The following is a 22,937-nucleotide window of genomic DNA, read 5'->3' on the forward strand; positions in this document are numbered from 1 at the left end:
GCTTTGATCAAGAAGCATTTTATAATGATTTAGGAACTTATTTGTATAGCCCAGGCTAGCTTATTAGTAAAAGTTAACCAAAATGTGAAAAATTAGATTTCAATCAAATCAGTCAGCGCTAAGCTAAATTGCAAAACTTCCGCTCCGATGTCACTTCCTGTATTTAAAAATGGCGGAGATCAACATCGGAGCCTTTAAATGAAGTGTGTTTTGGTTCCTTCCAGCCTGATTATCTGCAGCTGCTGGGACGTTAATCGACTTCTGATGCAGCGATAGAAACTGTACCGCTTTGTGGGAGGCTCGAAAAGTAAAAATGCTTGTTTTTGTTCGGTTGTTCTCAGTCAAACGATAAAATGCGGCGCCCCGCAGCCTGAGTGTGTTTTCATTGTGTAACTTAAACAGTGTTTATGCACTGTAGCCCCGCGCCCTGTTTCCTCTTACATAAACTTTCACTCAAACTAAGGAGCACTTTTTAAATCAGCAGTGACTAATGTTATTGAATTAATAAACAAACTCATTAGCTAGCTAACTGTTGCTTTTATGTGAGCCTTGTTAGCTGTGATAGGTACAAGTACCGCACGTCACTGAAGCATTACGTGAAATTTGAAGGGACAGAAGTTCGCTTATAAACACAATAGTTTGGCTTGGATAGACATGTCTGCTATTCAAACTGACAGTGTAGTCCTGAGCATACTACCCGAACAAGTCTCAGTGGTGAAAACAGGCTTAAAGCTCGGTTGAGTGGATGTAAATGTCTACTTTTTAACGATTTTTTCCTGTCTGGGGGTCCTTGGTGGTCTTGGCTCCCCTAAAGGGTCCCAAGATGAAATTCAGAGGAAGAAAAAAAACAACATAATGTCCCCACCCTCCTTAGCCGGCTGATGTTGATGACCCCCAATATATGCTCCCCGGACGCTTGGTGCAGCCCACTGCTCCTGTGTGTTTCACTGCATGTTGCATGTTTGTGTGTTTCAATCAGTGATGGGTTAAATGCAGAGAAGTAATTTCCCAGCTTGGGATTAATAAAGTTCTGACTTTTATCTGTTGAGTTTTGATCTGTTTTAGCTCTTGAGTCGGGTCCTGCTCAAGGTTTGTTCCTGTTAAAAGGGAGTTTTTCCTTGCTGCTGTTTGCTTGCTCGGGGGTTCAGGCTCTGGGTTTCTGTGAAGCACCTAGAAGCAATTTTGATCGTAAAAGGAGCTATATAAATAAAATTGAATTGATTAGTTATTTATGTCTGTAGAAATCCAAATCGAAGAATCGAAGCAAACTGCTCAAAACTCATGTCTACATATTAAAATACCTGAAGAAAAGAAAATAATGCCACATTTTGAATGCCAGGATATTTTAACGCTGTAATTAAAAAGCTGTCATCAGGTTGGTGTTAAAAGGGAACTCACTTTGTAAAATTGTAAATCGTAAAATTTATTTAATTGTTTTTGTTTTGTTTTTAACAGTTCTTTTGATTTCTGTGCAGAATTTAACCATGAGTAGCCGAAGAAAGCGGGCTCCCCCCGTGAGGGTGGACGAAGAAGACAAGAAGAGGTTGAACTGGAACATGCTGGAGGACCGCAAGAACGAGGAGATCCAGGAAGATGACCAGATACCGACCTGCTCTGTTCTCTCTGTCGACCCTACTCCCAGCAGCTCCTTTCTCTCAAGCCCCGAGGATGTCACCGAGCCTGCCTGTGTCGGCTCCGTCCGGTTTACGGAGGAGATCCCTGGGACTTCGTCAGACACCGCTCCTGCCTCAGCCTCCCTGGCCCTCACTGTGCAGCCAGCTTTGAAGCTGGGCCACATTTGGAAGGCGCTCATTGGGGAGTTCACAGTCCGGCCGGCCTGGACTCCATCTGACTGTGAACAGAGAGCTTTTATCCTCCACAGGATGGGTGACCAGCTCTGCCTCAGTTACAGCAGCTGTGATGAGAGCTCAGGACTGCAGTGGAGGCCTGATGGGGACACGTGCACAGCAGAGTGCAGCCTCAGTGTGATCCCACTGGAGGACCTCGACTGGATGCAGAAGAGGAGGGTGGTGCAGCTCTGCCACCAGGCAAAGGATGGGGCAGTTAAGGTAAGGCTGAAAAATATGAAAAGTATTGTCATCCGAATGATTTCACTTACTTTAATGGTTAAGGTGCAGGCTGTTTCCATAACAACAGTGAAAAACAAAGCTGCATTTTAATATATAATGAATTTTCATAGTTTTTGTTCATAACATTTAATCTGCAGAATGGTGTTGCGTGAAATTTATTATGTAATATTTGAAAAATATGTACTGAAGTGCTCATCCATAATGTGTGGCTTTAATGCTGGGAGGCAGTTAGTCATCAGTTAACAAGGACAATCTGATATATTATTTTGTTTGCAATGTATGTGTACCTGCTTTAAAGCTGCATTTTGATGAACTTGTGGTGTGTTTGTGAAGTAGCCTTTTGTAAGTATCTGCAAATGGCTGTTTGTGCATTTTACCCCTTCGGTAGAGAATTTACAAAACTCACAGGAAATTAGGAGAGAGATGGAGATCAGGGATGTTGCGTCACAGCCTTCGGTTGAATGTCAAACAGTTGTAGTTCTGTGGACTGTGGTGCTAAAAATCTGCCGTTGTTTGTCTGCATCTGGCAGGTGGGGATTTACTTGCTGGAAACTGGGCTCGGGAAGCCTGAGTTCCTCAGCGAGGGAAATGCTCGACTCAAGAAAGCAAATCAACTAATGCAGAAGTTAATGGAGTATTTCTACGATTTCATTATCCCTGGTACGTGTCTGGTCCTAATGTCTAATGCATGCTGTGGTCCAAGTTCTCAGATACCATGACAGCCTCACTTTTGAATTAGAAGCGTAGTATAATAATATAATATATAATAACAATAGCATTATCTGTCTGGAAAATATGATTTCTGTGCTATATTTTCCTTGTAGAAGTTGTAGAGAATGACGAGGAAGAAGAATGTGACACAGACCTGGAGAGGCAAAATGTGGAGGAACTCTATGATTACGTCAGGCATGTGCACCAGAGGGAGAATCAGGAGGTGACCTATGACGTCCAGCACAAAGCTCTTATTCCGATTCTCAGACCCTATCAGAGCCAGGCCGTCAACTGGATGCTCAGGAGAGAGAAATCCAGGATCACATCACCTAAAGGTACTCACTTTGTGCCTGATTCACCTGTACATTACTGCCCTGATTTCCTGTTGCCCTCTTGACTGGTGCTTATAACCATTATTCCAGATAATCTAATGTGATGTGAATCTAAACCACAGGACTGGGCTCTACCACTGGCTTTGCCCTTAGCTGCAAATTGTCTGCATAATTTCTCCAAAGTGTAACATACATTTTTGTGCAAACACGCTGCCTTGCTATGTTTGCTCTAAATGAGCTGTTGCTTTTCCTTCTGGAACTTTTATTTGGTAGCATATCCTCTGCCCCCAAAGCAGGAAGGCTACACTGGAAACAAAAGCAACTGTAACAATGGTTACACTTTAAGTTTTGGGTGATGAAGTTTCTGGAGTTAATAAGGCCAACATTAGAACAATATTGACCATTTCTTTGCAGAACAAACGCTGCATTTCCTCTGGCGGGATTTGGTCACTTTGTGTGGCAAGAAGTTGTTCTACAATCCTTTTACTGGCTGGTAAGAACTTAAATCATATTCTCATATTAACAGTTAAATTCACTTAAATCACACAGACGTGTTTTATATTTTACCACCAACTGTCTGTCATCTTCGAGTTGTGGATGAATAGAATTTCTTTATGGTGCTCAAAATGTTTCAAAAAAATTAGATTAGAAAAGCTCAGTTTGTCTTCCATAAAGTCCTGATTACTTGCATTGATCTACAGACCTCACGGTCAGCGATTTTCAGCTGCTGATTTTACAAAAAGGAGGATCATTAAGAAACTGTTTAAAACTGTTTTTGAGCAACACAAATTAAATTCCATTCAGCTCCTTGTCATAAGTTGTTATCTCAATATCTTCACACATGAAACCAAACCATAACCAGCCTAACCTTTTGAGTTTGACTGAACTGACCCTTTAATGTACTATTTTTCCCCTTTGTTGATGTGCTTTTGTGGTCGTTTCAAGGTTGTTTTTCTTTTTTTTCTTTTTTTTTTCTCAGCTTAATCCGAGAATTTCCACTGGCGGGTGTGGAGTGGCCTGGTGGAATATTGGCTGATGAAATGGGGCTGGGAAAAACAGTGGAAGTTCTGGCTCTGATCCTGTTTCACACTCGACAGGACCTGGAGCAGGAGGCCCTCACCCTCCCTGTGGTGAGGATCAGAAGGCAGCTAAAGTTAAAAATACCAACTGGGTTAAAAATATAGAATATCACCTTTTTCTTCCCTTTTTTTATCTCTTTGTTTTCCTTCACCCTGCTGGTATCATGGATGATTATTAACATAAGTAATATTTTTACAATGAAGGACACTCGTCTGCTGTTTTGTTTATTTTATCATGCACCGTATGGAAGGCATCGACTGCATTGTGAAAATGTGAAATTGTTTATCTCTTTTGCTCTTGCAGGGAAAATCCGTAAATTATTTCGTACCTCCTCCTCCCCTTGAAAGAAAGAAAGTTGTTAGTTGCAAGACTGAAGTTCAACCTAAAATGAAAATGTCGTACCCAAGTATGTCACTCACAGTCCTCTCACATCGCAGCTTTTGTTGCTGCTGCAGTTTGATTTAGATTCCTTTTCTTTTTTTTTCTTTACATTATTTTTGTGCAGCCCTGCGTGTCATGCTCCTCACTGCAATCAAGGAGATGAGATCTGGCAAAGGAACCTCCGCCAACGCCATGTTCACCTACATCAGGGCCACGTACGGTTATGACCTCTTTAAAAACCGCAACAACATCAGGAAGACCCTGGCGAAGCTGATAGATGAAGGACTGGTGGACCGGGTCAAAGGTCGTGGCTTGGCAGGGTCATTTAAACTGGGAAAGAACTACAAAGAAACAAAGAAAATGTTAGCAGCAGCATCAAAGTCTGTAAGAATACAGAGCTTCAAATATAAATGTTTTATGCAACAAATATTACTTTGTTCTATTGTCTGACTTATAGCCGGTTTCTTTTTTTTGTTAGAATCATAAAAACACAGAGAGCACGCCCAGGAAAATGTTTCAGAGACGAGCAAAAGAGAAGGCAGAAGCAGCTCTGCAAAACTCCCTTACTGAAGATCAGAGAGATCTGTACTCCCCTACATCTGAATGTCGAGCACCAGAGGAAGCAGAAACGAAGGAGGACTGGGAAGAAAGCCTGAACGAGAAAGCAGATCAGTCAGATGATGTGCTGGATACGTCCGTGACAACCTCACAGATGTCTCAGGATGAGTCAGAGGCACAGGACATGCCCAGAATCAGTGATCTGCCTGCAGAGAGGGGAGAAGCTCCTCAGCTTGATCCACCTGAGAAGACAGAAACCCCCACCAGAGCATCCGTTGTTCCATTCAACACCCCGGACTACCGCTTTGAGTGCATCTGTGGTGAGCTGGGTATCGTCGACTACAAGGCTCGCGTCCAGTGCATGAACTGCCAGCTGTGGCAGCATGCAGACTGTGTAAACTACAAAGAGGAAAGCCTCGAAACGACACCTTTCTACTGCCCTCACTGCTTGGTCGCCATGAAACCCGTCTGCACCGGCGCCACCCTCATCATCTCGCCAAGCTCCATCTGCCACCAGTGGGTGGAGGAGATCAACCGGCACATCAGGTCCTCCTCGCTGCGAGTGCTGGTGAGAAAGTAGACGGATACACTATATGTAGATCCACACTGTAGAAATGTTGAATGTTAACATCTTAGTACATCAGTGCCGAATCGGGGATCACAAAATCTAATTATTTTTTCCTGTTGTTGGTTTAGTATTGAATTAGAACTGACTTTAGTGAGCCCCTGGCTTTCCTTCTAGGACCACCAGCAGATCAAAGTTTTTACTTATTCTGACATCTGCCTGTCTGGAACAGTACTTTTTTGGGACCAGATACCTGCAAAACTAATGACATTCCTGTCAGCCTCAGCTGTACTTTTAGCACTAATCAACATATGTCTAAAATCCTAAACTGAGATGATGATGAATTGTTCATTCATTCAGACCACATTTGTGTAACTTTGTCTTAAAGCTTCACAATTACTGATTCTGTTCTGTTGATACCAAAGTCGTCACACCACCAAACATATCGCCAGCTAATGGTGTGGTGTTTGGACGTGTATGTGTAATCGACATATAAGCTAATAACACTGACATTCAGTGTTAGTCCTGCTACTCATTTTCAACAGATCACAGCCTTTTGTCTCAAGTGTTAGTTTTGCAGGATTAGCACATAAGATTGTTATGTTCTCTGCAGCTCATGTTGTGTTTATGCTCCAGTTGTCCCCTCTGAGGACGACCTGACTTTTATTCTTTATTAATACGCACTCCTCTAATTAATCATGGTCCTCTCACATTCTAATTGGCATTCTAGCACTTCCAAAAAGCACACACTGAGAAAACTGTTGGTTAATTAATCCAAATTTTTCCATCTCAGGTTTACCAGGGGGTGAAGAAGCATGGATTCATCCAACCACATATGCTTGCTGAGCAGGATGTGGTCATCACGACGTACGACGTGCTGCGGTCTGAGCTCAACTACGTCGACATCCCCCACAGTAACAGCAAGGACGGACGGCGCTTCCGCAACCAGAAGCGCTACATGGCCATTCCCAGTCCTCTGGTGGCCGTCGAGTGGTGGCGCATCTGTCTGGACGAGGCTCAGATGGTTGAATGTCCCACTGCGAAGGTGAGTTGAAGGGAATCCAGTAATCAGTACCTGTGGGTTTGGATAGTAACGCTAGAGGATGATAAAACATTCAAGGTTTTATTTGGATGGGTGGTTTTGTGCTTTTAACCTCATTTCTAAGTTAGAATATCATATTGAACCCGGCCACAGATATGGTCAGTCTTTTATTTCTGTCTGTCTGTTGAAACTTTTGTCCATTCTCCCTTTTATTTTACGTCCAGGCTGCAGAGATGGCCCTACGTCTTGCATCTGTCAACCGCTGGTGTGTCAGCGGCACTCCTGTCCAGAGAGGCTTAGAAGGTAAGACTCCATAATCTCCAAGTAACACAGCGGGCCTCGAATGAGACTCGCTGTGAGTGTTCTCTTAAGTCTCTGAGCAATGTTAAAATCATCAAAACCTGCTTGAGACAACAAAATGAACCTTCAGACTGATGTTGTTTTCTGTACAGATCTGTACGGCCTTGTGCTTTTCCTGGGAGTTGACCCATACTGGGTTAAACATTGGTGGGACCAGCTCCTCTATCGCCCTTACCGACGTGGAAACACAGAGCCGCTGTACCATGTAATTGCTCAGTTATTGTGGCGATCGGCTAAAAAAGACGTCATTGATCAGGTAGGATCGAGCATTTCTTTGACTGTGTTTGATTCTCAACTACCAAACTTGGAAGAGTTTTGAATTAGTGCTTATTTAAGAAAATGTAGTTTGAGTGTGTTCGGTCGCCTTGTCTCTGTTTCTCCAGATCCAGATTCCCCCTCAAACGGAGGAGGTGCACTGGCTGCACTTCTCCCCCGTCGAGGGTCATTTCTACCACCGTCAGCATGAGGTCTGTTCCCAGGATGCTCTGGTCAAACTCAGGAAGATCTCCGACTGGAGCCTGAAACTTGGCAGCCTCGACCGTCGCACCGTCAACACCATCCTGTGCCCGCTGCTGAGGCTGCGTCAGGCCTGCTGCCATCCGCAGGCTGTGAGGGGGGAGTTCCTGCCTCTGCAGAAAAGGTGAATGGCACTTGTGTTATGAAGGCGCTCGCAGGCGAGAGGAGGGGTCTTTATCTGAAGGCAGCTGCACGGCTTAATTAACAATCTTTCTCGACTAAATGGAGCATAGTTGCGGTAATAGACCTCAGCAAGCTTTTTGTCGGTTATACAGTGCGCGTTTGTGTTTATTTAAAGTTGACCCATTCTGTGCGATTTGCATTGGAGGGTTTTGTTGAGTGGGTTTTTTTTCTTTGTGTCGTGCCTCCCCTTCCCCAGCACCATGACGATGGAGGAACTCCTCAAGTCCCTGCAGAAGAAATGTCGAGTGGAGTGTGAAGAAGCTCACAGACAATTGGTGTGCGCACTCAATGGCCTGGCTGGAATCCACATCATCAGAAGTATAAATCCCCACTTCTGTACTTGTGCTCCCTCTGCTCCCACTTTCCCATGGGAATCAGTTCAAACAAAAAACACAAGCCGTGATCTCATTGCTGGGTCTCCTGACACGTTTTGTAGATGAGATGTTTTGTTGCAGCAAGTTTGAATAAAGTGATGTATCTATAGATATCTATAGTGGCTGAGTGTCTTGGGGTTTGATTGTATAGCATGCCTCTTCGAGTCCACATGTGACGGACATGTTGAGTGTCACTGATTATGACCGTTTCCTTTCTTACCTGCAGATGAGTTTGTAGAGGCAGCAGAGATGTATAGAGAAGTGCTTCGTTCATCAGAAGAGCACAAAGACAGACTGAAAACAGACTCATTACAGGCATGTGGCCTCATCGCGTTCATGTCTTTTTCATATGTCTGTGATTAACATATGAAAGGTGTCTGAAATCAGGCAGCCATCACCTGTCAAGAGACTCCTAATAGAATCAGTGTCTTTTCTTTTTTACATTTGTGGTAAACCAGAGGCTTCATGCTACCCACAATCTGATGGAACTGCTGAGTGCAAAGCATCCTGGGATACCGCCTACACTCAGAGACGACCGACTTAGCGAGGAGGTATTGGATGTTTCTTTTCTTCAGAACACATTTATTCCAATAAGGAATTTACACTAATAAGCCTGTGATTTTCCTCTCAGTTTTATTTTAAATTTCCCCTCTCCGTGTCTCTGTAGGCGGAGCAGCTGCGACAGCACTACATGACCAAATACAACTCTGAGGTAGCAGACGCCCATCAGAACCTGCAGCCAGTGCTGCAGAACATCAAAGAGCTCAAGCGCAAAGTGAGAACTCTTTTACATCTACGCTGAGGCAAATCATGCTTTGTATTACAACAGGTGTAATTGAAAATGAATTTAGACTATGAAGTGTGTTGGTAGGGAGTGATAAGTCAGTGCAGGACGGTTTAGAACAGAACAAATGCTGTGAACGTGTTATATTGTTTGCGTGGGGTATTTTTTATTTCCTTACTTTTGTTAGCAGTTTGGATAGAGTTTGAAGTGTTTGTATTTATTATTCTACATATAATTTTTTTACAAATAATTAACATGATCAGTGCATAATATTCTAAATAAAACTAATCATTATCTGGACTGACTTCTTTCTCAAGGTCAAGCTGAATTCTCCCTGGTGGCTGGATGTTATCCAGAGAGCGACCCGGTGCTCCATCGACGACGATCTGGTGTCCCGCGTCAAGAATGAGCTGACGTCCAGCTACAAACAACAAGCCCACAAGCTCTCAATGGCAGACAAGTAAAGGGTTTTATGTATTTATTTATTTTTATATAAACAGGATGACAGTTAAGCCTTGCACAACGGTGATAAAAGCTAACGGGGTCCCCTGCAGGTTCCGTGACGCCTGCGGTCTGCAGTTCCTACTCACATCACAAATGCAGGATCTGATGAAATCTCAAAAGACTGTGCAAGATGCGGTGAAGACTCTTGAAGGCCCAGCTTCAAAGAAAGTGATTGATGAGGCCACCATTTGTCACCTCAGGCCCATGAGACTGCCGCTCAATAAGTAAGACATCAACGCTTTTTTGTGCTTTATTTCAGGAGTTGATTCCCACATTTTCCCTTAAAATCCACAAACTTTTTCTCAGCAACATGAAAGTCTGCTTTGAAATACTGACAGTTACGCTTACTTTTTTATTGTAATTAATATTCCTCTCTTGTCATCTTTCAGTTGTGTGTTTTGCAAAGCAGATGAACTTTTCACAGATTATGAATCCAAGCTGTTTTCTCACACGTAAGTCGAGCAGCATTTTCAGGCCTGACAGACCATCAGTCAAATATCATGAAAACTTAGATGATGATTTATGAGGGGAAAAAAATCCCATGACAGGGTGAAGGGTCAGACGGCCATCTTTGAAGAAATGATCGAAGACGAAGAGGGTCTGGTGGACGACCGTCTCCCCACCACCAGTCGAGGCCTGTGGGCAACCAGCGAGACTGAGCGCACTCTGAAAGCCATCTTGTCCTTTGCTAAAGTGAAACGCATGGACCTGGAGCTGGTGGAGGAGGGCAACACTTTCATGGAGCTGTTTGAGAACTGGAAGAAAGAGTACAAGGTTTGTGTACGCACTTAAAAACCCTCCTCGGCTCTTTAAGTAGGTTGTGCTTCAAGCCTTGCTCGAACAACAGATTCCTTTACAGCCGTTAAAAAAGTGAACACGACCTCTCTCCCCTCCCCCAGGTGCTGCACGAGTACTGGATGGTGCTGAGGAATCACGTGTCGGCCATCGATGAGCTGGGCATGGCCACCGAGAGGCTACGTGTGCGCCTCCCTGACGAGCCGAAGCCCAAACTGCTGCACATCATCGAGCCGCATGAGGCGAGTCACACACAGTAAAATGAATGCTGCCACAACACGTTCGTGTCAGTCTGTCCGGTGTGAGAAGACCTTGAAACGAGTCCAGTCACGCCAGTTTTATTTACGCAGCACATTATCACAAATCACAAAGTTGGTTCGGCGGGCTCTGGAATTTGAACAGCATTTGACCCTCGATTCAGATCAGGATTAAAACTCCACAAAAAAATCTTTAATGGGAAAACAAAAAAAAAAACCTCAGGATGAGCAAAAGAAGAGGTATCCCTCAAACAGTCCCTAAACTCAGGATTTTTGTGTCCTTAAGGCTATAAAGTCATAATGTCCAAAACTTAAGTTTGATTTGCAGGTTTGCTTTACATTGAAGTTCAGTCTCTGACTCAGTATCGGGCTCAACTGTTTTGTTTTTGAGAGTGAATGTTTCCAAGGATGTAATGTTCTGTCTCAACAATTTTTATTGCATTCCTGACTTCTGCCCTCGGGTGTTTTGCTTGCAGGTGGAGCAGAATAGAGTCAAGCTGCTGAACGACCAGGCGGTGGCCAAGTCTCAGCTCCAAAAGAAACTCGGCCAGTTTCTCTATCTCACCAATCTGGAGAAGGTAATTGACCTTTTTCATAGAAACTACAAAGCACATAAATTCTTTCTCAACTCATTCGGGGAGTTTATCTCAAACTGTGTGGTTTGATCTCACTCCAACTAACATAAATTCCTTTGCTCCAGTCCCAGGACAAGTCCACCGGAGGGCTGAACCCAGAGCCGTGTCCCATCTGTGCTCGGCCCCTGGGACAGGAGGTGAGCATTGTTTAGTTGGTAGTAGATTTTAAACGTCTCAAAGATTGTATTTGTATCAGTGTTTTATCAAATATCTCTGCTGGTTATTGACTCAACTCTTAATACTCTGGTTGAGCTTTGCGGTCTGTAGAATCAACACTGGTCAGGGACTGTGATTAGATCTGTTTGTTCTGCAACAGGATTCATGTGTTCAGCTTTTGACATTTGGACATATTATATTGTGTCTGCTGAAGGCATGAGCAGAAACATTTCCTTCATGCAGCCAGGAAGACAGCAGGTGGACGATTTTGTCTGCTCGAGTTGGAAGTGACTGGAGACATTTACACGTGTGACTTGGAAGTTATATTTATCAAGTGTAATGGAGAATAGATTAAAAATGACCAATAAAGGTCACAGCAGTTAATGAGTGGCTCAACATAACAAATTAAACAGTTCAAGCCAAAGGTTCTTTTTCTTATGCAGTTCAAGAAATAAACAGGCTAACAAGGTTGAATTGATGACAAAGGCCTTACGTTCAGGGATTCCCGTTAAAGTCGGGTTGCTACCAGGAGTGACTGTGTATTTGCTGTCATGGCACCCAAACTGTAGAATTAAATACGATCTGGTTGGCTACATGTGTGTTTTCTTTTCAAAGGGACAGGGACTAGATGGCGCTTGACAAGGATTCTGCAAATAAAGTAATAATTGTTTAGCTTCTTCTTCTGCTGTCGTCACATCATCTCACTCTCTTTCCCAGTGGGCCGTGCTGACCTGTGGCCACTGCTTCTGTAACGAGTGCATCGCTATCATCGTGGATCAGTACAGCGTGGGCTCGAGGCGGCGAGCCATCAAATGTGCCATCTGTAGGCAGACCACGTCGCACACCGAGATCTCCTACGTGTTCACCACCCAGTCGTCCAGCCAGGACCAGGACATACCGGTCAAGGTCAGTGAGCAGCAGCGTCCTCATGTGATACAGGCCCTGATCTGGATGTTCTGATTATGTTCTGGTTTGGTTCCATCTCACTTAACTGTCTGAAAGTTGACAGATGTTTGCTCACCTCACCATGCTTGATTCATGCCTCGTAATGTTTGTAATTGTAATTTGACACAGCTTTGTTCATTAATTAACACTGGAGCCTAATTTTCCCCTTCCTGTGGTTGTCAGGGAAGCCACTCTACCAAAGTGGAGGCAGTAGTGAGAACACTAAAGAAGATTCAAGTGACCGATCCCGGAGCCAAGTGTCTCGTCTTCTCCACGGTAACAGGACAGCGTCCCTGCTCTGTGAGACAGTGATTTATCTTGTCGATATCGAGTTTGGATCCGACCCAGTTTCTTTCTTTTGCTCTCTCCTGCACAGTGGCTGAGTGTGCTGGACATCATTGCTAAGGCCTTGTTTGACAACAACATGGAGTTCTCTCAAATCAACGGGATTCACAAATTCCAGGTTTGAACCCTCATTCAAACCACTGCTAGATGAGGTTTAATCACGTGGTTGCTTTGGGCCACACAGCTATAGCAGGGAGGGGTTTGCCACTTGAGTACAATTCACTTGTCACCAAAGAAAAGATCTAAAAACACTTTCACATGCTTCCTAGGCTGGCACTAATTTATGTCCTCCACAAACACAAAGACATCTTTCCTAGGACTTTATTTTTAGCTTAAATAGATTTTTTTGACCTACCCTTGTGATCGGACAACAGAATCTAATGTCAATTTTGTGAGGTATCCCACTGACAAACGGACAGATGGATGAATGAATGAAACACGAATGAAAAAATAACTTCTCTACTAGAGACAAATATTTCATATTGATCATAGTCTGTTGTGATGGTGGTTCATCTCTGACCACTCAATACATAAAAAGCCTATAAAGAAAAACTCAAATCACAAATTTTTATTTTATTTAATTGGTGACCAAAGTGCTTTGTTCATATCTCAATGAAGAATTTGAAATCAGTTTGGGCCGCAGTGTTTTGTGATGTTCATTTTGATTCAGTGGTACTTCTGAAGTAAAATTTGCAGGGTAAGCACTGAAAAAAGCATGAATAAAATATACTGAACGCACAGTTGAAAACCTATAAAAACTCTTCAACTTACTTTTTAAATCTCTGTATTGAAACCCACGCATCTTGTGCTCAAACAAACCACGCGCATGTCAGAAGTGTTAGACGATTTTGTGGCTTTGTGCTTAACTGAGCGTGTGATTGCAACTCGTGTGTCAACTTTTCCAGGAGAATCTCAGCTCCTTCAAATACGAAGAAAAGATCAACATCCTCCTCCTTCCACTCCACACCGGCTCCAACGGTCTGAACATCATCGAAGCGACTCACGTGTTGCTGGTGGAGCCGATCCTCAACCCCGCTCACGAACTCCAGGCCATCGGCAGGGTGCACCGGATTGGTCAAACCAGGTGAGAAGCAGGTAGTTTAGTCAGTCGGTGCTCAGCGGCGTTTTAACCAAGAACTTTTCCAACAGTTTTGACCTGAACATATAGATGTGTCAATGTTTCGAGCTACTTGCAATTAAAGTTAGCGATTGCGACGACTGAATGTGCACCACCCGCAGACAGCGAGTGTTGGACCTACAGCTTACTTCCTCTGCCTGTAGGTGGCGCCCGGCATTGTCTTCAGTTCAGAGCTGCTGCCCTTTTTTTTTAATGCCGATAGGTGGCAAACCACACAAAAGTGCACTGAGTGGACTCCACTGAATGCACACATCATCTTCACGCTAAAATGGAGCAGTTTTTTGACAAGATTTGCCATATCGCAGTGCGGTTATGGAAAAGATGCAGTAATAATTGCCAATTAAGCGATTAATTGAAATATTTTGATAAACAGTCTGTCATTTGAATAAATGCCAAACTTGTCGTTCAGTGGCTTCAAATGTGCGGATGTGCTGTATTTGCATGCTAATTATAGTAGTGAATGAAATGTCTCAGAGAATATAAGCTAATGATAACCATTTTATATTAGAATATTTTCTACACAAAATGATTAATTAAGAAACATATCAGGGGTGCAAAATACTAATACTAATTCGTTATTTTAATACTTGAAAGTATTTGCTGTAGAGATTTAAAGGTGCCCTGTGGAGTCTTTCGTAAATACAAAAATGTTTGCATTCAGTGTTACTCTCCCGAAGGAAAACATTTGCTAATCTGATTTCCATGAGCAATTATGGTTGCCATTTGCCTTATTATCACACAAAGCACCTCCGCTGTTTTGAACTTTCTGTGTAATTTATGTTGCTTTCTCTGTCCACCAGACCAACGTTTGTCCACAGGTTCTTAATCAAGTCGACTATTGAAGAGAGAATGCAGGCAATGCTGAAGACAGCAGAGAAAAGGTGAGCGCCACCGACACACAGTAGATGTAGCGTTTAAAACCCGTGAAATCAGTCGACTGATAAAAGCTTTTCTAATTCTAGTCACACCAGCACAGCCATGAAGCACTCGGAGGCCGCCGTGCTGACGGTAGCCGACCTGGCTGATCTTTTTACTGACGACACCGAACACCTGGAGTGAGATGTGAACACCTGGAGAGCTCGCTCTCTACTCAGTGGTTGCGGAAGGACTCTGATTTTGCACATTCTACTTTTTATATTAACGTGCTAAAGTTATCAAAAGCATTTCCAAAAATGGTTGAACGTGTTTCTTAATTGTATTTAATGTCAAATTTTTAATCCTTTTTGTGTATTTTGGCTCACTTGTTCTCACAGTTGTAACTTAACTCATTCGGTAGCTTCTTGAGCCGTTCAAGTACACGTTTGATGATGATGTTTGACTTGACTGCACAGTACTGTCACTCGTGTTATTCTGATGTTAAGTGTATGCATTTATAGACGACTTCACTGTAGATAAGACAGTTGAAAATGGAGGAATAGCGATGCTGAGGGCACATCGGTGATTGAAGCATTCTCACATTCTCACAACTTTCAGGAAATAAAAGTCCGTCAATGGCAGGTTGTCAGCCCTGCATGACCAGCTCTTTTTGTCTTGCGCATTTATTCAGACTTGTAGTAAATAATGGAAGCAGGAAGGAAGCTGCTGACCTTCACAGCAGAAGTGAAAGATTCTCTTCAACCAGACAATCCACTTTTAGCTATTTGTCTCTTAAAACAATGCCAGACAATTCAGCCCGAACACTTAGGCCCGTCTTATTTGCAAGACAAAAAAAGCACAAGATTCTGTGTCTTGGAAACTACTCTTGTAAATTAAACTCATAAAAGTTGGAAAATGTGAAGACTTTTGACAGTAGTTATATTTTGTCTGGACAATTTGAGCAGATGCGTGGCCGTTTTCAGCCTTTTTTAAATGTGATAAAAATGATCTTTCCTTCCTTGTGTTTGCATGGTTAAGTATTTTATGATCTGTTCCACCACACACGTACCTCACAGGTCTTTGGCGTCGTAACTGAATTGCCCTTGACTCATAATGAGTTTCTTTTCGCCTGACTGACTGGGATTCCCGCACCAGTAAAGATTTTAAAATGTCCAGACAAAGGATGTAGACGACAAAGAGGGCCAACCCAGTGCTGTTGTTCCTCTTTACATGGTTACCAGACTTCTTGTTGCTCCCTGTAGTAAGAGACAGTCGTAAGATGTTTACTAAGGGGACACCACCACAGTAGGCGGTAACGTACGTGTTACCTTGGACTCCTTGCACTTTCTCCTATTCATGTGCGGAATCTCATTGTTGGTGGGGACATCATTCAGGCTGGTGTTTTAAGGCCAGAGGGAGGCTCCCAGTTCATTAGAGCTGTGTTTCGAGGGCCGGAGTGAGAGAGGGGCACTACGTCTTGTGGTGACAGCGAGCTGTGGCGACGTCCCCAGAAGATTCACAGAGTTTTGGGGGAAAGGGGCCAAAAGGAAGTGGAGTGGCTGAGCTGAGAGAAACCAGAGGGACTGTCCTGGGAAGATGGCACCTGCCAGTTTGGTTTTTGCCTGGTTACTGTTCACCATGAGGACGGTCACCTCCGCAGCGTATCTGGAGCCTGGCGAGGAGGGTGAGCTCACATCACACAACCAAGAGTCACAGGGAAAACTGATGATTTTTCAGGGAAATCTGTTGCCTTCAAGAAGTCATCAGAAATTGTTCATATTAATTAATTATTTTAGGTGTTTCCCTGGTTGCCAGGGCTTTGAAACTTTATTTAACCGTTTAATACTTTAAGTCAAGTAAAACAATATTATATGTTATATTATTGGATCATTATGTGTAAATAACACTTCAGTGTTTGATGTGGAGTCAATCCTAACTACTTTATATACTGTTGGGTAGTCAGTTCTATGAAAATAAATCATATTTTAACAATATGTGTCAGATAAATGTTGTGGATTGTACAACACAAATGGAGGCATGAGAAAACAAAATTTATTACTGCAGTACTTGTATAAATATTATTTTTGTGTGCAGAATCCACAAAGTAAATAGACATACTTGTATCTGGAGTACAAGAGAGAGAATAGAAAACCTTAAAGCCCAAAAGTGTGAGATTTAATTTGTTTTTCTCTTCTTTCTATTAGAGCTCAACGAAACTGTGATTTGTACCAACGACCATATGGAGGTCGTTATTCCCAGTGCTTTTTTCCTCAACAAAGTGCCTCCAGTTTATGTAAGCGAGCACCAACAAAACTCAAATTTTCTTTTCCCTCAACATGAACTTTCCCAAGAACTCCTATACAAAATTGTTTGCGTGTGAATTTGCATACAGTTGATTTTTTTTTGTGTGTGTGTGCGTGTGTTGTGTTTTTCATGTTTAGGTTTGGGATTTGCATTTAAATGATCCCGAGTGCCGTGGCAGTCACGTTGGAGACGACTACGTTTTCAGCATCAAGACGAATCTCTCCGACTGTGGGACAATAATGGTATCACCTTCAATCTTTTGCATTAAACTTGTGTGACAGCTCATCGCTCAGGCCGTGTCTGCCGGAGTCAAACTAGTCAAACGTCGCACGTGAACTCGGACGTTCAAAATGACTCTTAACAAAGGATGAAGACGTGGCTTTTAAACAACATGAAGACAGACTACACTCAGTATCTCTTTTATTGACAACATAAGCTCCCCATCATAATAAATTACCTATTTTACGATGTCCACAGTTGTAGAGGGAACTCGCCCCCCGAGTCAGGACTTTTTCATTGCCAGAAAAGGAGCCTCTCTAGTCAGTTTATTGCACTTTACATAACAGTAAAAAATAACTTTAATGAGAATCTTTTGCCACTTTTTTCTCCCCATACTGTGACGTAAATGTGGACTGAGAGGCTCTGTGTTCAGATGGGTACTATGGAATTAGCTCATAGCTGGTATAATAAGATGGACAGAGAAAGGCACATACCCTGTGTCCAGACAGAAAGGAGTGAAGAGAAAAGAAGGCGGGGGTGGATGGGTGGGTGGCGTGGATGTCAACAAAGAAGGGAGGCGTTGTTCCTTGTGCCTTTAACAGTGCACGACCTTTTTCAGAGCAGGAAGGGAGGGCATGAATGGCCTCATAGTTCTAAATTATCAGGATTTACATTGAAATGATGATTATTTGTTGATGTTCACTGAATGGGAAGGCCGTTAATCATTGTCAAACGAGCCGCCTGGTTATTTCAATCCAGCCGCTCTCATGGATTCAAACTCTGGCGAGGTTTAAATCCCCTACTTCAACCACACAAGTGTCCTTGAATTGCTTGCTTGGAATGCATGCAGATTTTTGTTGTAAAGCAAGAAAAAGGTTAACTCGGCTTTCAGCAGGGAGGAAATCTCCCAGCACTCCACCTCAGCACTTTTACAAGGTTTTCGCTTAGCGGCTGAAGAAAGTAAACCTGCTCCAGATCAGACGACTGTTGCTAAAGTAGAGGAATGCCACAGCTATCAATCTTGCTTTCACCTTGGACTTCAGACTTTTTAAAATCCTCTATTAGAGGATAAGTGGCTGAACTGCGGGGTTTAAAGGTCAGCCATTTTTATTGAAACACGACAGCGCACTCGCTCATGTTCCATGCATTTGTGAGACACTGAGCCTTCGTGTCACCAAAGTGCCAGTTGGGGTTCTGTAGTGAAGACCTGTTGCTCGCTGTGCAGACCTGTCAGTGGTCTGTATTTACCAAGAGGTAGTAAAAGATGTCTCCAATGTTCGAGCTCGAGTCAATTCATGCAGAAGCCACCTTCCATCTACGCACAGCAGGTTCCCAGACGCAACCTTTTCACCTGTCAACATTTTAGGGTTTCACCTACGTCAGCTGCCAGCAGATGGAAACTTAACAGTATCGCTCAGCTCGCGGCGTGTGAAAGGACGGTAACTGATGAAAAAGGTTACAAAAGGGAACCTCGCTGGCTCCTGTTTTAATGTCATTCCATGCAGTCACATTCATGTCGCTCATATGTGTTTCTAACTTCATGGGTTAGGTGATTGAAATGAATTGATCTGCAACTATTTTGCTATTAATTTAACTTGCTAAACTTGATATTTTGTGGTTTTGGACTTGGTGAACTTGGTCAGACAAAACAAAACTCCTGGGACTCCTGTGTGCCTTTTCCCAACGATTCAACGGTTAAAATCAGTCAAATAATCAGATTAAAAATAATAAAATTTGTCAATTTAGAGAAAATTAATCAGTAGCTGTTTTGTTTAATTGCTTATTTGAATCTAAATTAGCAGGCACCTGCTACTCTTTCTGAGGTATAGTTAAGCAATTTAAAGATGTCAGCTTGGGCTTTAGGATATTGTGATTTCTCACCATTTCCTGACATCTTGTTTATCAAATGCATAATAATACAAATAAGGCAATAATCAGCAGAGTAATCAATAATGAAATAACAAATTTGCCGAAACCCTGGAAGTCCAGTAAACTTAACATTAGCCCCGGACATTGTTGTGCAATGTTTTTGTATCCCGGTTTTCAGAGAGCCACGAGGTGACTGAGTGTAGTTCAGGGTCAGTGGGTCACCAGAACTGTTGAGCTCCCACAAAATGGCACAAAGAGTATTCGTTCTTTTATGGCAAAAAGAGAAAAAATATCAATGAAATGATCGCATTTTCAAAAGTTATAGAAAAGTGTTGCACATAGCAATTAAAACACACCTTCATTGTTTTGTTTATTTCGTTGACTTCTGTATTTGTTTCTCCCTCCGTAGGCGTCGGATGACACACACATCATGTTCATAAACACAATACACAACAACGACTCAGATATTATAACGAGAAACTACATCAACATAACGTTTGTATGCCGCTACCCCATCAACTACATGGTCCAACAACCCAACGGGGAAAACATGATTCGAGTCGATGTCAGGTAAGTGTTTATTTTTAATAGAATCCAAATTTCATAGTCAGTTTAAATCTTGAAAGTTTGACTTAAGTTTAACCACAGTGCTTTCAAGGTTAGGAATATGCTTGAATTTGATCATAAATGTTTGATTTTCCAAACATTATCTGGTGTTTCATCTACACAATGAGTCATTCATTATGTAAACCCACATTTTAGGGTCCCATCAGCTTTTTTTTCTTTTTGCTGTCTCCTGTTGTGAAATTTAGCAAGAATTACATAATAATGAGCAAAACGTACAATCAAACTTACTATGAACAGCTCCTAAAATAAAATGACAACACGTTGGGTATAAATGATTTAAACGTGATGATAAAAGCTTCGAGAGTTTGGTTTGGGCACCTTGAAAGTGCATGAAAAGCTGTACGCACCCTGATATTCAATGCTTGAAACGACAGTGAAACTGTTTGGTTTTAACACCTTCGATCCTCTCCTCTCGGCAGAACCATCACTCTGAACACAGAGGACGGCAACTTTTCAGTGTCAATGTTGCTGTACAAAGACGAAGCCTTCGAAGACAGATGGACCACCGTGCCGTCACTGACGCTGGATGATGACATCTTTGTCAAAGTTTTCATGGTAAATAACCTTCAGTGACAAAGCTCATCACTGTGGATTTGTTGACTATGGAGAATTACTTCAACTTTAATATCCACACCTCATGCCGATCTGAAGATCATGTCAAATGTTGTGCAAGTTGCAAAAACAGGAGCAAAATGCCTGACTTTTAAAAAACACATTGAAGTTTTTGAGGTATGCTTACTATTGACAGCTATTTTGTATAAGTTTAAGCTTGTTGTTATGCACATGTTAAGCAACATGTTGTGCAGCGGGACGTTCCAAGTAATGCTGGAAATCTAACACTCCACCCGTGACCAGATAGTAATTTGAGTGTTGTTATAACCTCTTGGTACAGCTGTTGTTTACATACTATGAATCATCATTTTGTGGCTTGGCATGGAAAAGTCTTAACTGTGTCAAGAATGACTTGACTGTCACCTGACTTGTGACTGTCTTTCTGTCTCTCTCAAAGATACCAGCTCACCTGATGCTGCGCATAGAGAGATGCTGGGCTACGCCAACCAGCGATCCATACAGCAATATTCAGTACACCTTCATCAGAGACAGGTCTGCCTCACAATGGGTCAAACAAGAGCAGTTTCTTTGGGTAACCTGAGAAAATAAATAAAATAAACAGAAACATGCCTCACTATGGAGCTCTGCATAGCTAAAACCTGTCCTGTCATGTTGTGAGAAAACTGAGAATAAGTAGGTCAAGATTTAAAAATTCATGCGAGATCCTTCAGAGACGGCGTGTTGAAAGCGCCTTACGGAAAGCTCTCCGGCCGTGTTGCAAACAGATCTAAGTCCTCCTGCAGGAGGGCTGTTGAAATCTGAAATAAGAGAATTTGTTGCTTAGAGAGCCAGCCAGACAACAGCTCTCAGAGCCTGGTCATGTGACTCCTGTCTGAGAGGCCATATGTGTCTCAGTTCAACAGCTGTGCATGTCCTTGACAACCGGGCTGTATTTGGTACTGTTAGCAACAGCAGAGCAATGAAATGCCAGAGGGAAAAGAAAATACTCTGACTCTCGCTGCATTGAATCACTTCGCCAGTGTTTGCATTATTTCTAAGCTTTACAATTCATCACATGAGCTGAAATCTGCCCTTTGTCCCTACTTTTAAAGTGGAGTATTTCATTTTAGATGTAAATCTCACTACCGCCGGGCCTCTGTGGCTTCTTTGTCTCCCTCCTGTAGCTGCCCGGTGCTGTCAAACGAACAGACCCTGAGCGTGCTGAAGAACGGCCAGGGTCCAGAGGCCATGTTCAGGATACAAATGTTCAAGTTTGTGGGAGGCTCTTACACAAACGTCTTCCTCCACTGCAACGTCCAGATCTGCCACAACACCGTGGGGCTATGCCAGCCTGTGAGTGAGCTCATGCAGCACTCATTCCTCAAACTGGTAGTCAGAGGCCAGTCGGGACAAGTAGCTCACTCTATGTGCAGCTTACGTCCTTATTATAACTCCATCAGCCTGGAAATGTTTTGTAGCCGTATGAGCTTGTAGTTAAACTGTCCTGATTTTGAATGTGCTCTGCCTGACATCTGTAGCATCTTGTGTTTTTGATAAACAGAACTGTTCCGGCGAAGATGGATTAAGGAGGGCACGGAGGGACATCCCTCTGTCCCATACAGTGTCTTACGGACCAATCAGACGACTACTAAGCGAGAAAGAAAAGCCCAGCATGAGTATGTTTTCACCTTTTGTATCATCTCTGTAACTCATATGGATCTTAGAGCTTTAGCTTTTACATCTTCGGAGCTTAGAGATTCTTTATAAGTGCGGTTTTCTCGGTGGATGCAGGTGGAGTCCCTCCAGTGGAGACCTTTGTCCTCGGAGGGCTTCTGGTCGTCTTGCTGCTGATCACAGGAGTATTTGGGAGGCTGTGGCTTCGCTCCAGACGTTTCTACCCAGCACGGGAGGCCCAGCTCACCCTGTCCAACATTCACCACATCTCAGAGGTGGCATCATGAATCAGGGGGTTGGGGAACTTTTTAAGCAAGAAGAAAAATGGACATAAAAATACACAAGCATGTACAAACACACATGTACAGGTGTGATTTATAACAATAATAACAATAATAATAATAATAATAATAATGAGTCTTGTTTCTCTTCATAGAATGAATTCACTGAATTGTAAGAAGTTGACTTAATAAAGGTGTTCCTCAAGCTTTGTCCCTGATTTTCTCCCAGTGATGTAAAAGTGCATTTACTTGTGGACTGGATTTAAGTATCTTGAATATCTGAGTATCTTGTCCTTTACTTATTTACATAGTTCCATTTTATGCTACCTTGTACTTCCACTTTACATTTCAAAGAGAAATAATGTTATTTTGATTCGACTGCCCTTACCAGACAGTTGTAGTTACAGGTCGCCCAGTTCAAAGGTGTTGTTCATTGGTGTGTTTTTCATACTTTCATTCTGCATGTGGCACGGATGGAATATCACATATCGTCCTTTTACTGCACAGGAAAATTAGTAGGATCAATTCATTGTTAGTGTTGAACTTTTAAGGGGATTTATACTGAGAAAAATACAGGTTGTCAGCAGCCTTAGTAGACTACCGTTTACCATTACTTATTCCTTATATATTTGTAAGTAATTTAAGAGTGTGTATCCGATAAAATACAAGCCTAACAGTGCAGACGTTTAATGAATGACTACATGTAAAACTGCAATGTCCTCAGGGTATTCCCCAGTCTGTCTATTTCAGTGCTCTCTCATAGACCTGCGTCCATAAACTCAAACATGACTGGGTCGTTTGCGTG

At 42.7% G+C, this 22,937-nt stretch overlaps 2 protein-coding genes across 3 annotated transcripts; both read left to right on the plus strand.

Moving 5' to 3' along the window:
* Window positions 1-155: 155 nt before the first annotated feature.
* shprh (SNF2 histone linker PHD RING helicase) lies at window positions 156-15,271 on the plus strand. 2 transcript variants are annotated; one of them, XM_046412756.1, is made up of 30 exons: window positions 156-307; window positions 1,456-2,069; window positions 2,621-2,750; window positions 2,915-3,136; window positions 3,548-3,626; window positions 4,113-4,263; window positions 4,517-4,619; window positions 4,719-4,978; window positions 5,073-5,720; window positions 6,511-6,762; window positions 6,984-7,062; window positions 7,212-7,375; window positions 7,503-7,759; window positions 8,015-8,136; window positions 8,419-8,507; window positions 8,651-8,743; window positions 8,860-8,967; window positions 9,294-9,436; window positions 9,531-9,704; window positions 9,870-9,932; window positions 10,029-10,254; window positions 10,380-10,517; window positions 11,009-11,110; window positions 11,233-11,304; window positions 12,041-12,229; window positions 12,452-12,544; window positions 12,645-12,731; window positions 13,519-13,697; window positions 14,552-14,632; window positions 14,714-15,271. In XM_046412756.1, the coding sequence occupies exons 2-30, from the start codon at window positions 1,485-1,487 to the stop codon at window positions 14,808-14,810; spliced, it is 4,986 nt and encodes a 1,661-aa protein (XP_046268712.1). In that variant the 5' UTR covers window positions 156-307; window positions 1,456-1,484; the 3' UTR covers window positions 14,811-15,271. The 2 variants fall into 2 exon arrangements, with proteins under 2 accessions (XP_046268712.1, XP_046268711.1); XM_046412755.1 differs by having other exon boundaries at window positions 1,476-2,069.
* A 1,774-nt stretch (window positions 15,272-17,045) lies between these two features.
* On the plus strand, window positions 17,046-22,332 carry si:dkeyp-110a12.4 (pancreatic secretory granule membrane major glycoprotein GP2). Its single transcript, XM_046412859.1, has 7 exons — window positions 17,046-17,152; window positions 19,408-19,568; window positions 20,045-20,180; window positions 20,635-20,729; window positions 21,362-21,530; window positions 21,739-21,853; window positions 21,969-22,332. Exons 1-7 carry the CDS (start codon window positions 17,150-17,152, stop codon window positions 22,136-22,138), a joined length of 849 nt encoding a protein of 282 aa, XP_046268815.1. The 5' UTR covers window positions 17,046-17,149; the 3' UTR covers window positions 22,139-22,332.
* The last annotated feature ends 605 nt before the right edge of the window (window positions 22,333-22,937 follow it).

This window comes from Scatophagus argus, chromosome 15 (genome assembly GCF_020382885.2).
Source record: "Scatophagus argus isolate fScaArg1 chromosome 15, fScaArg1.pri, whole genome shotgun sequence".
NCBI classification, from domain to species: Eukaryota; Metazoa; Chordata; class Actinopteri; family Scatophagidae; genus Scatophagus; species Scatophagus argus.

Excerpts from the sequence above, each read along its gene's own strand:
- shprh (XM_046412756.1), top strand. The coding sequence starts at position 1,485 with ATGAGTAGCCGAAGAAAGCGGGCTCCCCCCGTGAGGGTGGACGAAGAA. Across the intron at positions 3,627-4,112 it reads TACAATCCTTTTACTGGCTG|CTTAATCCGAGAATTTCCAC; the intron begins GTAAGAACTTAA and ends TTTTTTTCTCAG. Across the intron at positions 11,111-11,232 it reads ATCTCACCAATCTGGAGAAG|TCCCAGGACAAGTCCACCGG; the intron begins GTAATTGACCTT and ends CCTTTGCTCCAG.
- si:dkeyp-110a12.4 (XM_046412859.1), top strand. Across the intron at positions 20,730-21,361 it reads TACACCTTCATCAGAGACAG|CTGCCCGGTGCTGTCAAACG; the intron begins GTCTGCCTCACA and ends TCCCTCCTGTAG. Across the intron at positions 21,531-21,738 it reads CCGTGGGGCTATGCCAGCCT|AACTGTTCCGGCGAAGATGG; the intron begins GTGAGTGAGCTC and ends TTTGATAAACAG.